Raw genomic sequence first — 12,766 nt, 5'->3', positions numbered from 1 at the left:
TCGCTATCATCATGGGCCGACAGCTTATACCTCTGCTGAAGGCGAGTGCTTTGCTTCTCCACTACTATTAGATATTGGCTTAGACTCTTTATCTACAGTACTGTGGTCCCTTGGTCTGCTGCAGCATTTTTTATTGGCATTGTTTCACAACAGTTTCATGAATTTAATATTATCTACAATATTTTCAAAGGTCTGTGGATATAGTATGGGGACATGATCTCACTTCCCTCTCTGTAACATACAAGTGTTCTTGCATTATTGGGCCCTGTTACCATCACTGCAATTTTATAACTTCATTTCCACAGGACCATTTAGTCTGTCTCTAGGATTCGAGATTGTCAGTGTTCCCAGCAGACTCCATAAAGGGTTTCACAACATTCTGGTATACACACGTTGACCCGAGAAGAGTACCACAAACCCATGCAAGTAGATGACTCAGAGCTTGTTCGCTTATGACTGTTTCACTTCAACAGCTATCCATCCTGTCACACTTACGATAATATGTTCCAACATGGCATTGCATGGTGGTCCCTGAAGCATTTTCAGAACATACAGGTATAGGGTATTGATGGCACTCACTGGTCCTCACCTCAGGAACATCATGCCCGACACACAGCTCACTGACTATGCTAATCATATGGTACAATTGAGGGGGCATGTGGAATTATCAAATGCCATTTAAAGGTGACCATTACTCTCTTAGTTCCCTCAGACAGACTTCCAAGTCTAAAGCTTCAGCAGACATGTCATCGTCACCACATACAGCCTGCTAGCGACTGCTTTTCCTGAATAGTGATCCACCGAAATAACATGTGGCACATTTTGAAATTGAGGTTTTCTTTACAAAGGTTTATATAATACTTGCAGCATGACAGATTAAGCTAAAATCCTATATCTACGACAAACAACACTCCACTGCCATGATGGGGAATGGTCGCTGAAGCACATCCAGAGCTTATAATGAGCTCTTACAGGTCCCCCTCTACAAGGCTCCCAGATTCAACCAAAGATTTACCTAGCCTAGGCAGACCAAATTCCAAAAGACTCTCACCATGTGACATAATGCAGGAGGCATGTGAGGCTTGCAAATGTTGATGTGCAGTACTCAAAACAATTTAATGTTTGTGACTATGTCAAAGACTTTTCTTAGGTAAATAATGGCAAATCTTGGAAAGTGAGAGAAAGTTGAGTGAAAAACATTTCACATCTATTGCCGCAAATCATAACAGGAAACAAACCTAATGATAATGTTTCAATCCATTCATTATTTCAAATTTTCCTTACCTGCACGCTGTCCATCCTTGAAAACACAGCTGGTGGTAAAAAATATGGACTATCACCATAAAGCCAAGAAACTGAAGGAAGTCCTTTAGGAACTAGTTTTTCATATATATCTTCCATTGGCCCATCACTTCCTGATACTCGGTCCATTGGTAGATATTGAAAATCACACAAATCTGTCACAGCATTAAGTATATGAGTCATAGAATGTATCACGGAAAAAACTGAATACTGGTCTATTTTAACTTATTGCATGATGAACAACAATTAAACAACAAAAGCTCTTAAAAAAGACATTTATTTTTGGTAATCAAAAACAACATACTTGCAAATCTAAAAGTTGTCCTGATTCGCCCCAGAACAGAAACATGAGACACAACTACAGAATCTTGATCTGCTGGCTTGACATCTTTGTCACTATTCAATTCATTGTCAGGACACGTCTTCCTCTTTTTCTTTCTCTTTACCACAAACTTCAGTAATAATGATGATGATTTATGTCTGTCACCACATGCAGGTTTGCAGTACATATCATCAGGTCTAAATCTCAGTTCGAGCCTTCTGTTCTTCTGTGAATATGCCTAAATGGATAATATGAGTTATAATCACAAATTAGATAAGAATTATTAAGCTATAACCAGTACGTCTACAATGTATATAAGTGAACAGCCCAAGTAAAAGACTACAACGTGATGTCACTGCGAGCAAGAGCACAGATGCATGTTTCTATCACCAGATATTGGTCTGGAATATATCATATCCTAAACATAGTACACTGAAGAACTCTGAAGTGTATGACAGCAGTTCATAAAATTATAATTTTTAAGTCAGTCATTGCAATGTGCCATTTTACATACCTCTTTCTTTTCACTCTCTTATGCTGCCAAGAAAAGGCAATATGGGTACCACAAAATATCAATTAAAATTTTTGTCCATATGCTGATTAGTTTTTTTCCTTCCTGTTACACTTACCTCTCATTTGAATAAACCCTGCCCCATATGGCACCTGCCTTTAAATGACATTACTAACATCCACAAATTAAATTTTTTTCAAATTGTTAAATTTTCTTATGATTTTGACAAGTACTTACAGTTAAATTTATCACTTGAATACAACATATTAATGTTCCACAATAATATTTATTAGTTTGTTATGAACCTGACTTTGGCTTCGAAGCCATTGTCAGAGAATTCATAGATTTACAAAGATATGTGACATTTTATGGCTATGTCAATACAAAACACAAGCATGATGTAATACCTAAAGAGACACTGAACAAATAAATCTTATGGACAAACCGGTGAATGTGACGAACAGACCAAATAAAGAGAAGGAAAGAACTACGTCCGTCTATGGAATGTGGGCATCGAACCGTTATAACAAGCTTATTAGCTAATGGTGAGAGGAATAATAATTGGCTGCTACTTTAATAAGGATGAGTAATGGAACTGTGTTTGGTCATTAAGGACCAGATGGATTCCTTGATTGGTGTTTATTAATGGCCAGAATTTCAAGTTATGTTAGTTTTCTCCCGTTAGTTCCTTTATGGAGAACAGAATGACATTCTTTCAGACCATGTTCCGCAAAGATGGAATCTTTCTTTCTCCGTCTCCAGCTTCTTTAGTGCCCAGTCAGTCTAGTAGTTATAGCCCTACCTTATTGACCCACTAATAATTTGGCACACAGATTGCTAGAAATTTTGTAGATTCTACTGTTCTAATGGTGGAATTTTATCTTTACCATAAAAGGGAAGGTGGGCAACCACATTCTATATTTTTACACTCCCCCCCCCCCCCCCAAATTTCTGTTCATGTTGCAACTGGACTGCTGGAAGAATGATTGTAGCTAAGCCTCCATGTGAGGTGGAATACCTCTGATTTAACCTTCATTGTCTTTTTCGCGAGACGAGTGTAAGAAGAAGTAATATATTAGTTGACTCTTCTAGGAATGTACACTCTTGAAATATTAACAGCAAGTCACGTAGCAATGCAGAGTACCTATCTTGTAGCCTGTCATTGCAGTTGACTGAGCATTTTCATGGTGCTTTCGCCATTAATAAATGAGCCTATAACAAAACACATTAAAGACTAAACTTCCCAAAGGTTTTTCAATGAATCTCATTCTGGAATCTACATTACCAACAATTAGCTTTATATTAGGAGTGCGGGTAAGCTACTACAAACAGCATATTGAACGCATTATTGTGGCAAAGATAGACACGAAGCCCATGCCTAGTACAGTAGTACAAGTTTATATGCCAACTAGCTCTGCAGATGATGAAAAAATTGATGAAATGTATGATGAGATAAAAGAAATTATTCAGGTAGTGAAGGGAGACGAAAATTTAATAGTCGTGGGTGACTGGAATTCGAGAGTAGGAAAAGGGAGAGAAGGAAACATAGTAGGTGAATATGGATTGGGGGTAAGAAATGAAAGATGAAGCCGTCTGGTAGAATTTTGCACAGAGCATAACTTAATCATAGCTAACACTTGGTTCAAGAATCATAAAAGAAGGTTGTGTACATGGAAGAATCCTGGAGATACTAGAAGGTATCAGATAGATTATATAATGGTAAGACAGAGATTTAGGAACCAGGTTTTAAATTGTAAGACATTTCCAGGGGCAGATGTGGACTCTGACCACAATCTATTAGTTATGAACTGTAGATTAAAGCTGAAGAAACTGCAAAAAGGTGAGAATTTAAGGAGATGGAACCTGGATAAACTGAAAGAACAAGAGGTTGTACAGAGTTTCAGGGAGAGCATAAGGGAACAATTGACAGGAATGGGGGAAAGAAATACAGTAGAAGAAGAATGGGTAGCTTTGAGGGATGAAGTAGCAAAGGCAGCAGAGGATCAAGTAGGTAAAAAGACGAGGGCTAGTAGAAATCCTTGGGTAACGGAAGAAATATTGAATTTAATTGATGAAAGTAGAAAATATAAACATGCAGTAAATGAAGCAGGCAAAATGGAATACAAACCTCTCAAAAATGAGATTGACAGGAAGTGCAAAATGGCTAAGCAGGGACGGCTAGAGAACAAATGTAAGGATGTAGAGGCTTATCTCACAAGGGGTAAGACAGATACTGCCTACAGGAAAATTAAAGAGACCTTTGTATGAATATCAAGAGCTCAGATGGAAACCCAGTTCTAAGCAAAGAAGGGAAAGCAGAAAGGTGGAAGTAGTATTAGAGTGTCTATACAAGGGCAATGTACTTGAGGACAATATTATGGAAATGGAATAGGATGTAGATGAAATGGGAGATGATACTGCATGAAGAGTTTGACAGCGCTCTGAAAGACCCGAGCCGAGACAAGGCCCCGGGAGTAGACAACATTCCATTGGAACTACTGACAGCCTTGGGAGACCCAGTCCTGACAAAACTCTACCATCTGGTGAGCAAGATGTATGAGACAGGCGAAATACTCTCCGACTTCAAGAAGAATATAATAAATTCCAATCCCAAAGAAATCAGGTGCTGACAGATGTGAAAACTACTGAACTATCAGTTTAATAAGTCACAGCTGCAAAATACTAACACGAATTCTTTACAGACAAATGGAAAAACTGGTAGAAACCTATCTCGGGGAAGATCAGTTCGCATTCCGTAGAAATGTTGGAACACGTGAGGCAATACTGACCCAACGACTTATCTTAGAAAATAGATTAAGGAAAGGCAAACATACGTTTCTAGCATTTGTAGACTTAGAGAAAGCTTTCAACAATGTTGACTGGAATACACTCTTTCAAATTCTAAAGGTGGCAGGGGTAAAATACGGGGAGTGAAAGACTATTTACAATTTGCACAGAAAGCAGATGGCAGTTACAAGAGTCGAGGGACATGAAAGAGAAGCAGTGGTTGGGAAGGGAGTGAGACAGGGTTGTCGCCTCTCCCCGATGTTATTCAATGTGTATATTGAGCAAGCAGTAAAGGAAACAAAAGAAAAATTTGGAGTAGGTATTAAAATACATGGAGAAGAAATAAAAACTTCGAGGTTCGCCAATGACATTGTAATTCTGTCAGAGACAGCAAAGGACTTGGAAGAGCAGTTGAACGGAATGGACAGTGTCTTGAAAGGAGGATATAAGATGAACACCAACAAAAGCAAAATGAGGATAATGGAATGTAGTCGAATTAAGTCAGGTGATGCTGAGGGAATTAGATTAGGAAATGAGACACTTAAAGTAGTAAAGGAGTTTTGCTATTTGGGGAGCAAAATAACTGATCATGGTCGAAGTAGAGAGGATAGAAAATGTAGACTGGCAATGGCAAGGAAAGCGTTTCCGAAGAAGAGAAATTTGTTCACATCAAGTATTGATTTAAGTGTCAGGGAGTCGTTTCTGAAAGTATTTGTATGGAGTGTAGCCATGTATGGAAATGAAACATGGGCGATAGTTTGGACAAGAAGAGAATAGAAGCTTTCGAAATGTGGTGCTACAGAAGAATACTGAAAATTGGATGAGTAGATCACTTAACTAATGAGGAGGTATTGAACAGAATTGGGGAGAAGAGGAGTTTGGGGCACAACTTGACAAGAAGAAGGGACCGGGTTGGTAGAACATGTTCTGAGCCATCAAGGAATCAAAAATTTAGCATTGGAGCGCAGCATGGAGGGTAAAAATCGTAGAGGGAAACCAAGAGATGAATACACTAAGCAGATTCAGAAGGATGTAGGTTGCAGTAAGTACTGAGAGATAGAAGAAGCTTGCACAGGATAGAGTAGCATGGAGAGCTGTACCAAACCAGTCTCAGGACTGAAGACCACAACAACAACATTGTCAATCCACTTTGAAACATTCTGTATGAATAATCATAGATGTTTAATGGTTCTAACTGATTCCAGTTATTTTTCTGCAATCATACAATAACGGATCTTTCATCCTGTTTATGTGCACTATTTTCATTTGCTGACATTGAAGGTCGGCAGCTAATCCATGCACCACGCTTTGATCTTCTGCATTCTTCCTACACTTCATTACAGTTTCTAGCACTTTTTATATCATCATTTCATCACCATTGACGCACAAGTCGCCCAAGTGGCATCAAATTGAAAGACTCGCACCCAGCCACAGGCTACCCGACTAGAGGACCTAGTCACACAACATTTTATTATCTTACCTACAAAAATCCTCATGGAGCTTCCAATGTTATCCACTAAGTCATTTAAGTATAATGTGACAAATAATAGATGCATAGCATCACCTTGGTATAAGCCCGATATTATTTTATGTCTCAAGATTTCTTTTTATTAAAAATGCAATGCTAAGATCTATTTGCTAAGAACTCTTCAACCCAGTCACACAGCTGGTCTGATATTCAGCACGCCTGTATCATTTTCATTAGACGGTAGTGCGAGACCATATCTACTGCTTCCTGGAAACCAAGGAATATTGTATCAGCATAGGAGCAAGTATCTACTGTTTTCGGGTCTCATGGACAAACAAAGCAAAACTGGGTTTCATGTGATCATAGCTTGCAGAACACGTTTCCTACGGAGGAGATTTTCAGTTGCCAGTAATGTCATAATATTCAAGCACAAAACAAGTTCCAAATTTCTACAACAGACAGGCATCAGCGATACAGGTTTACAGTTTTGTGCATCTGTTCAACAAACCTTCTTGAAAATGGGAATGACCTGTACTTTTATCCAGTCACTAGGTACACTTCGTTCCAGCAGCGACCTGTGATATTCTGCTGCTAGAAGAGGAGTAAGTTCTATCACATTCTCTACGTAGGATAATATCGATATACCATCAGGTACAGTGGACTTTTCTGTGTGGAGTAGTCTCAGATAGTTTTCCATCGCCTGGTCACTTTTTCTGATATACGTTATTTTGATGCTTATGTAGTGATTCAAAGAGATAACTGCGGAACAACCCTCCTCAGTGACACAGTTTTGGAAAAAGGCTTTTAGTATCTCAGCCTTCTCTCTGTCAACTTCCAATATCATACCGGTAGTCACAATGCCTTGACAACTGACTCTGATTCACTTCCTAATTTAACATAAGAAAAAAAGTTCTTAGGATTTTCTATTTTACCTTCGAATTTGTTCAGTTTTTGCAAGTTTGTTACTGTTACACATAGTTAGCTAATGTTTTACTGGAAAAAGTAAAATTATATTTTTTCCCCAAGCTGAATGGAAAACATATGATAAATGTTCTCGTTTTCCACAGTTTTGTTTTTGGCCATTCTAATTTCATTATACTCCGTGATTGCTTATAATGATATTCCCAATGAGAGAATCACTAAAGCACTGAAAAACATGTACTACTGATGAGTCACCTGCCCCAGAGGCAGTCACCAATAAGATAAAAATAACAATACATCCCGGATTTTCCATTGTTAAAATAAAAATAGATGTATTTTCATGTGAAGAATTTTTATGATTACAAAGTGAATTTGATTCAGCAACTTGAACTTGCAATTTGAACTTCAGCAATTTCCTAGTTACATTAACAGAAGAATCCCTTTTGGGATTCTAAAAATACTGGCCATAACTCTTCCATGCGATGAAATACACTTTGGCTCATCAGTGCAAGACTGTCAGCTTGCACCCACTACTTTGACAACTGCTTCATGTCAGCCACATAACAAATGAGTATATTAAGTTAGTTGGATTACTTGTAAAATGGTTCAAACAATGTTAAGAAATTTGTTTTCATGTTTGTTTCTGGTCACCATTCAGCATGTGTACCAACATTTTCCACAATCTTTTTAATAGTTACCTTAACATACATGTTTAACAACTGATGACCCAATGCCTTATTGCGCACTTTCTCAAAGTTTCTCCCCCTCGGTACAGTTCTGGAGTGTCCTTGAAGTGAAGAATATTTAGGAAAATAACAACAATGTGAAAATTCAGTTATCCATTGTTAACTGTTACAAACGGAAGAGTAATTTCGATGGGAAAGAACTTCTATTGAAGGTACAAGTCCAACAACAAATGCTGCCAAAGAAAATAGTGTCTGTTCTTTTGAGACTGAAACCAGGATTTTACATAAGTCTCTATGGGACTAGATTTGATAATTGTAGAAACAACATCTAAAAACGGTACAGATGACATGGATTTGATGCCTCATTCTTAATACATTAATTCTGCAGGTAAATGTAACCATACAACATTGTAACTGCTGACAAAATGAGATTGTGCCAAAATTATAGATCAAACTGCAAAAGTGTCCGGGTATTCTTTGATGATGCCTGTCCAATACAAATAAAGAAAACAGTAAAGATGTTGAAATGAATACCGACAAAATCTGAATAAAGTACAAATGTAACTGTCACTTTGCTTGATTGGGCTAATGCATTCCTAAGCACCTAGAAGAAGCTGGATCTTATTCTACAACAGGTTTGATCACAAGTTGACCTAAAAAGGCACCTTTAGAGCTGTTCAAATCCTTACCACAACACCATCAAAGTTAGTGGTACCAAAGACCTTCTCAACTAATAAAATGAATATCACATTACTGAAGCAATGTTTTATGTAATTACTCAAAGGCACCAGCTCAAAACTACATACAGAATATAAGATTTGCACAATGTTCCTAAACTTCTAGTGCATCAAATTGCTAGAGTAAAATCAAACATACATGGGATGCCAAACTCTCAGTGTCGGACAGAAATTCATTTCATTACTACCAATGACAGATTTTAACTGTTTTTTTTTATTCATTTGTCTGCAAGATCTAATAACGCCATTCTGACTGTAATATTTGCCAGCTATATTTAACATTAAAAAATCTGACTGTTGTGACATACTTAACGGTAGAGTAACATCTTTAGCTGGTAGTCATTACCAGTTCACTTGGACGATAAAGATCTTGAATTACCACTATTCACATCTTTCTGCAACGTTAGACTACAGATCCAATTCATATATCCAATACAAACAATGGATAAAATAATGTACCGTATTCCTCAAACAAAGAATGAATATCTCAACTTCATGCAAACAAGGAACTTCGTCTAAATGATACACTTACGGTAGAAATATTTTGTATTCCGCCCAAAGTTTTCAGCATATTATCAACATTTTGGACAACGCCAGGGTATTCGACGGATATAAACGTCTTCTCAAAGTTAACTTCTTTCACTACGTCAACTCCTCTAAGGTTTTCTGTAACCATGATTTCATACGTGAATTATCTGAATTAACCGCAACCACACTTCCGAACTTTTACATTAGAACTCCTACATTTGAGAAACAAACATGCCGCCCCTATACATGTTTACATTCAACTCCACAAAGATCCTAGTTGTCACAGCGATGACACTTCTGATAAAATGATCACAAAGATAAAAAGCATAGAAACATAATCGATTACGTAATTCCGAATTCGTGCCAGGCCACTGAGCCGAACTATCAAACTGCTGCTACTAGACTACAGCCCCGCAAACGCACACAGAGAAGTGGAGACCAGGTTTGGATCGTTCACTTCAGCGTTTCGTGTATGTAGAAAACTACTGTTTTCAGGAAAATGCAGAAATTGTTACCACAACAGGCCATTAACTTCAAGCTTCTTCAGAGAGGAAACTCCACTTCAGACCCACGGTAGTAGCCTCAAGAAACATTTGACGCAGACACAAGCGATAGAAATGTTATTCGTGGATCATGGAGGTCCGCAACCCAAAATGGTATTGGCATGGAGAATTTGCAACGCAGGCCATGGAGGTCAACTTTAGAAACAAAATAAGTACGGAATGAGTTTATGAAGTACTGCACGTCACATGAAGGACGTGTTGCTTGTCAACAGGAATAATGGCGTGTGCAGAGCAAGAGGAAATACGGATTCTTATAATGCAAGGAAACTGAAACTCTAAGCTAGAAAAATTTTGTGTATGTAATCTACGAATAAATATCATATTTTCGTTATTTCGGAGAGTAACAGGCCATATAGACCGAGGTTACAGTCCTTCCTGTGCAGTATCGCGTTGTGTCGAGCTCGCTTTGTGTGTGTGTGTGTGTGTGTGTGTGTGTGTGTGTGTTTATTTACATCACAGCTGTCAAAACATTTCTCCCGTTAGCTTCCAGAGGCGCTGATTTATTTGTATTGGGAATGCACTTATTCCTAGATCTATTATCTATTGGTTTTCAAGGCTATGTTAGAGTTATTTGGGTATCTCAATAGAAGATTCTGTATTTTCGTAAAACTTCTCCAAATTGGACGACTCTTAATAAGCTTCTGTCTCTGTGCCACGCAGTTAATGTTGTTAATTCCCTGTACAATTATTGATATTTCGACATGTGGAGGTTAGAAGGTTGGACAAAGGATAAAGCAGCTATCATGCCAAATGGTGACCGCAAAGTGACTTAGGGAACTCAAGCTTTCTACTATGACTGAGATGCCAAATCGCAGACTTGCTGAACGATTACCGCTTGTCTGGCCACACAACCCTGCATCATAGTTTGCGCAAGTGAAGACCAGTTTCATTTTAAAGGAATCACAACAGATTCTATGAAGTATGCAATAGTGATGAGTCAACTAGATCACTGGTACAACACAGATATTGAAGACGTGATAACCATGCCACCACCAACAAACTCCTATGAAAAACTGAAGACAGAATTGATTCGTATGTCTCAGCATCACAAGAAGAGTGCATCAAGCAAGTTTTGACCCAGGAAGATATCGGCGACTGGAAGCCATCACAGTATCTAAGATACTTGAGGAGCAAGGACAACACCACTGTACTTGACAACTTACTATGCGCATTATGGGGTAGTTGTCTACCACCGCAGGTAAAGGTAATTATGGCGTTACAAACAAAGATACCAATGGATGCAGTGGTCAGTTTGGTTGGCACACTAATGGAGGGAATGACGCCTACCCTGATAAGTGCAGTGACAGCATCATGTAGCAGCATATTGCCAACAATGTTAAGACACGTGGATTATGACAATCTTGCAGGCAAGCTTCATGTGTTCACCAAACAGATCAGTGAAACCGTTATTTCAGCAATTTCAGCATGATCGTAGTAGCGACAGAAACTGCTACCGCAAGAGATCAAGAAGCCGCTCTTCTGCAACACCTTCGACTTATGGATTAGGTCAATATTTGAGCTATTGTTATCATCATGGATTTGGGGATCAAGCACACAAATGTACCATGCCTTGCACCTACCCAAATACCAGTGGCAATCGGGCATAGATGGATCACCGATTGCTTTGCACAACTACAGTGCCTATTAAAAGTGATCGGAAGTCAGGCTGGCAGTGTTTAGTGGACACTTTTACAGAAAAATGAGGAACGACTAAGGAATTATAGAATGGGGCAGAAATCGATGGATGTGATATGCATGCACAAACAAATAAATGCTTACAATTTCAGAAAAGTTGGATGATTTATTCAAGAGAAAGAGTTTCGTAAATAGATCAAGTCAATAATGCGTTGGCCCACTCCTGGACCTTATGCAAGCCATTACTCAGCTTAACATTGGTTGATAGTGTTGCTGGATATTCTTCTGAGGGACATCGTGCTGTATTCTGTGCAATTCGCGTTAAGATCGTCAAAATCCTGAGCTGGTTTAGAGGGCCCTGCTCACAATGCCCAAAGGTGAATTAGGGCGAGATCCAGCGATCTTGCTGGCCAAGATAGCGTTTGGCAAGCATGAAGACAACCAATTGAAACTCTTGCTATATGTGGGCAGGCATTATCTTGCTGAAATGAAAGCATAGGTAGCTTGCCATGAAGGGGTAAAAAATGGAGAGTAGATCACATTCTGTCTATAGGAAGGATGCTTGAAGTTCGATGTTTTTCTACATCGATATCAAATTTCAATTACACTATGGTGTGCCTACAGCGAAAATCGGTGTTAGTTAAAACATTAATTACCACTTATCAAATCAGTGTGTCGGTTGCTGCAATACAGCTGTCTGAGAATCTTACAATTATTTTTGAACCTATCCCAAACTAAATTCGCCATGGACTCTACTGTCGGAATGTACTGAATGTACTACTTCTGCTACTACACATGCTAGTATGATAACAGACTCTTAGACTCTAATGATACTATTCTAACTAAGCCAAAGAGACCCACACATATGTATGAGCTATTAGCACCTTTTCCTGTACAAATGCCCTTATAGTCCATCAGAAATGAGAAATGTGTGTTGCGTATGATGTTAAAGACTTTGATGCCACTTCTGCTAAGTGCCAGACCTTAGAAAGATTACTATGTATACTCTGCGCACCTGCAAACAACACATTATGGAGAATATCTTATACCATCGCTAGTCAACCCCTTTTGCTATTTCACCTGCATATGGAGCATCTGGAAACCTTAAGCGTTCAATTGTGGGGCTATTTGTACAGTGAAGAGCCAATCTATAGTGGGCATATCTTAAATACTCTTCGATTATATTGTCAAGTATATGGTGGAATATAAAGCTAGCATTATTGAGCCGAACTATGTACAAAAATGACGAGTATTTGACAACCATGCAGACTTCATTAGTGGGCTATTCAGTTTTAAAGCTGGGACG

The 12,766-nt window shown here is 38.5% G+C and overlaps 1 protein-coding gene across 1 annotated transcript in view; it reads right to left on the bottom strand.

Annotated features, from left to right (window-relative positions):
• LOC126483859 (general transcription factor 3C polypeptide 5) overlaps positions 1-9,542 on the bottom strand; it is a 71,093-nt gene extending 61,551 nt beyond the window's left edge. The window contains exons 1-3 of the mRNA XM_050107081.1: positions 9,267-9,542; positions 1,607-1,862; positions 1,285-1,457 (exon numbers count right to left, since the gene is read on the bottom strand). Of these exons, the coding sequence (XP_049963038.1) occupies positions 1,285-1,457; positions 1,607-1,862; positions 9,267-9,410 (573 nt within the window). The 5' untranslated portion in view covers positions 9,411-9,542. The remainder of the gene's footprint in view (positions 1-1,284; positions 1,458-1,606; positions 1,863-9,266) is intronic.
• Between the last annotated feature and the right edge of the window lie 3,224 nt (positions 9,543-12,766).

The sequence above is a fragment of the Schistocerca serialis genome, chromosome 6 (genome assembly GCF_023864345.2).
Source record: "Schistocerca serialis cubense isolate TAMUIC-IGC-003099 chromosome 6, iqSchSeri2.2, whole genome shotgun sequence".
Taxonomy (NCBI): Eukaryota; Metazoa; Arthropoda; class Insecta; order Orthoptera; family Acrididae; genus Schistocerca; species Schistocerca serialis.
This window is presented reverse-complemented; position numbering and strand designations above follow the sequence as displayed.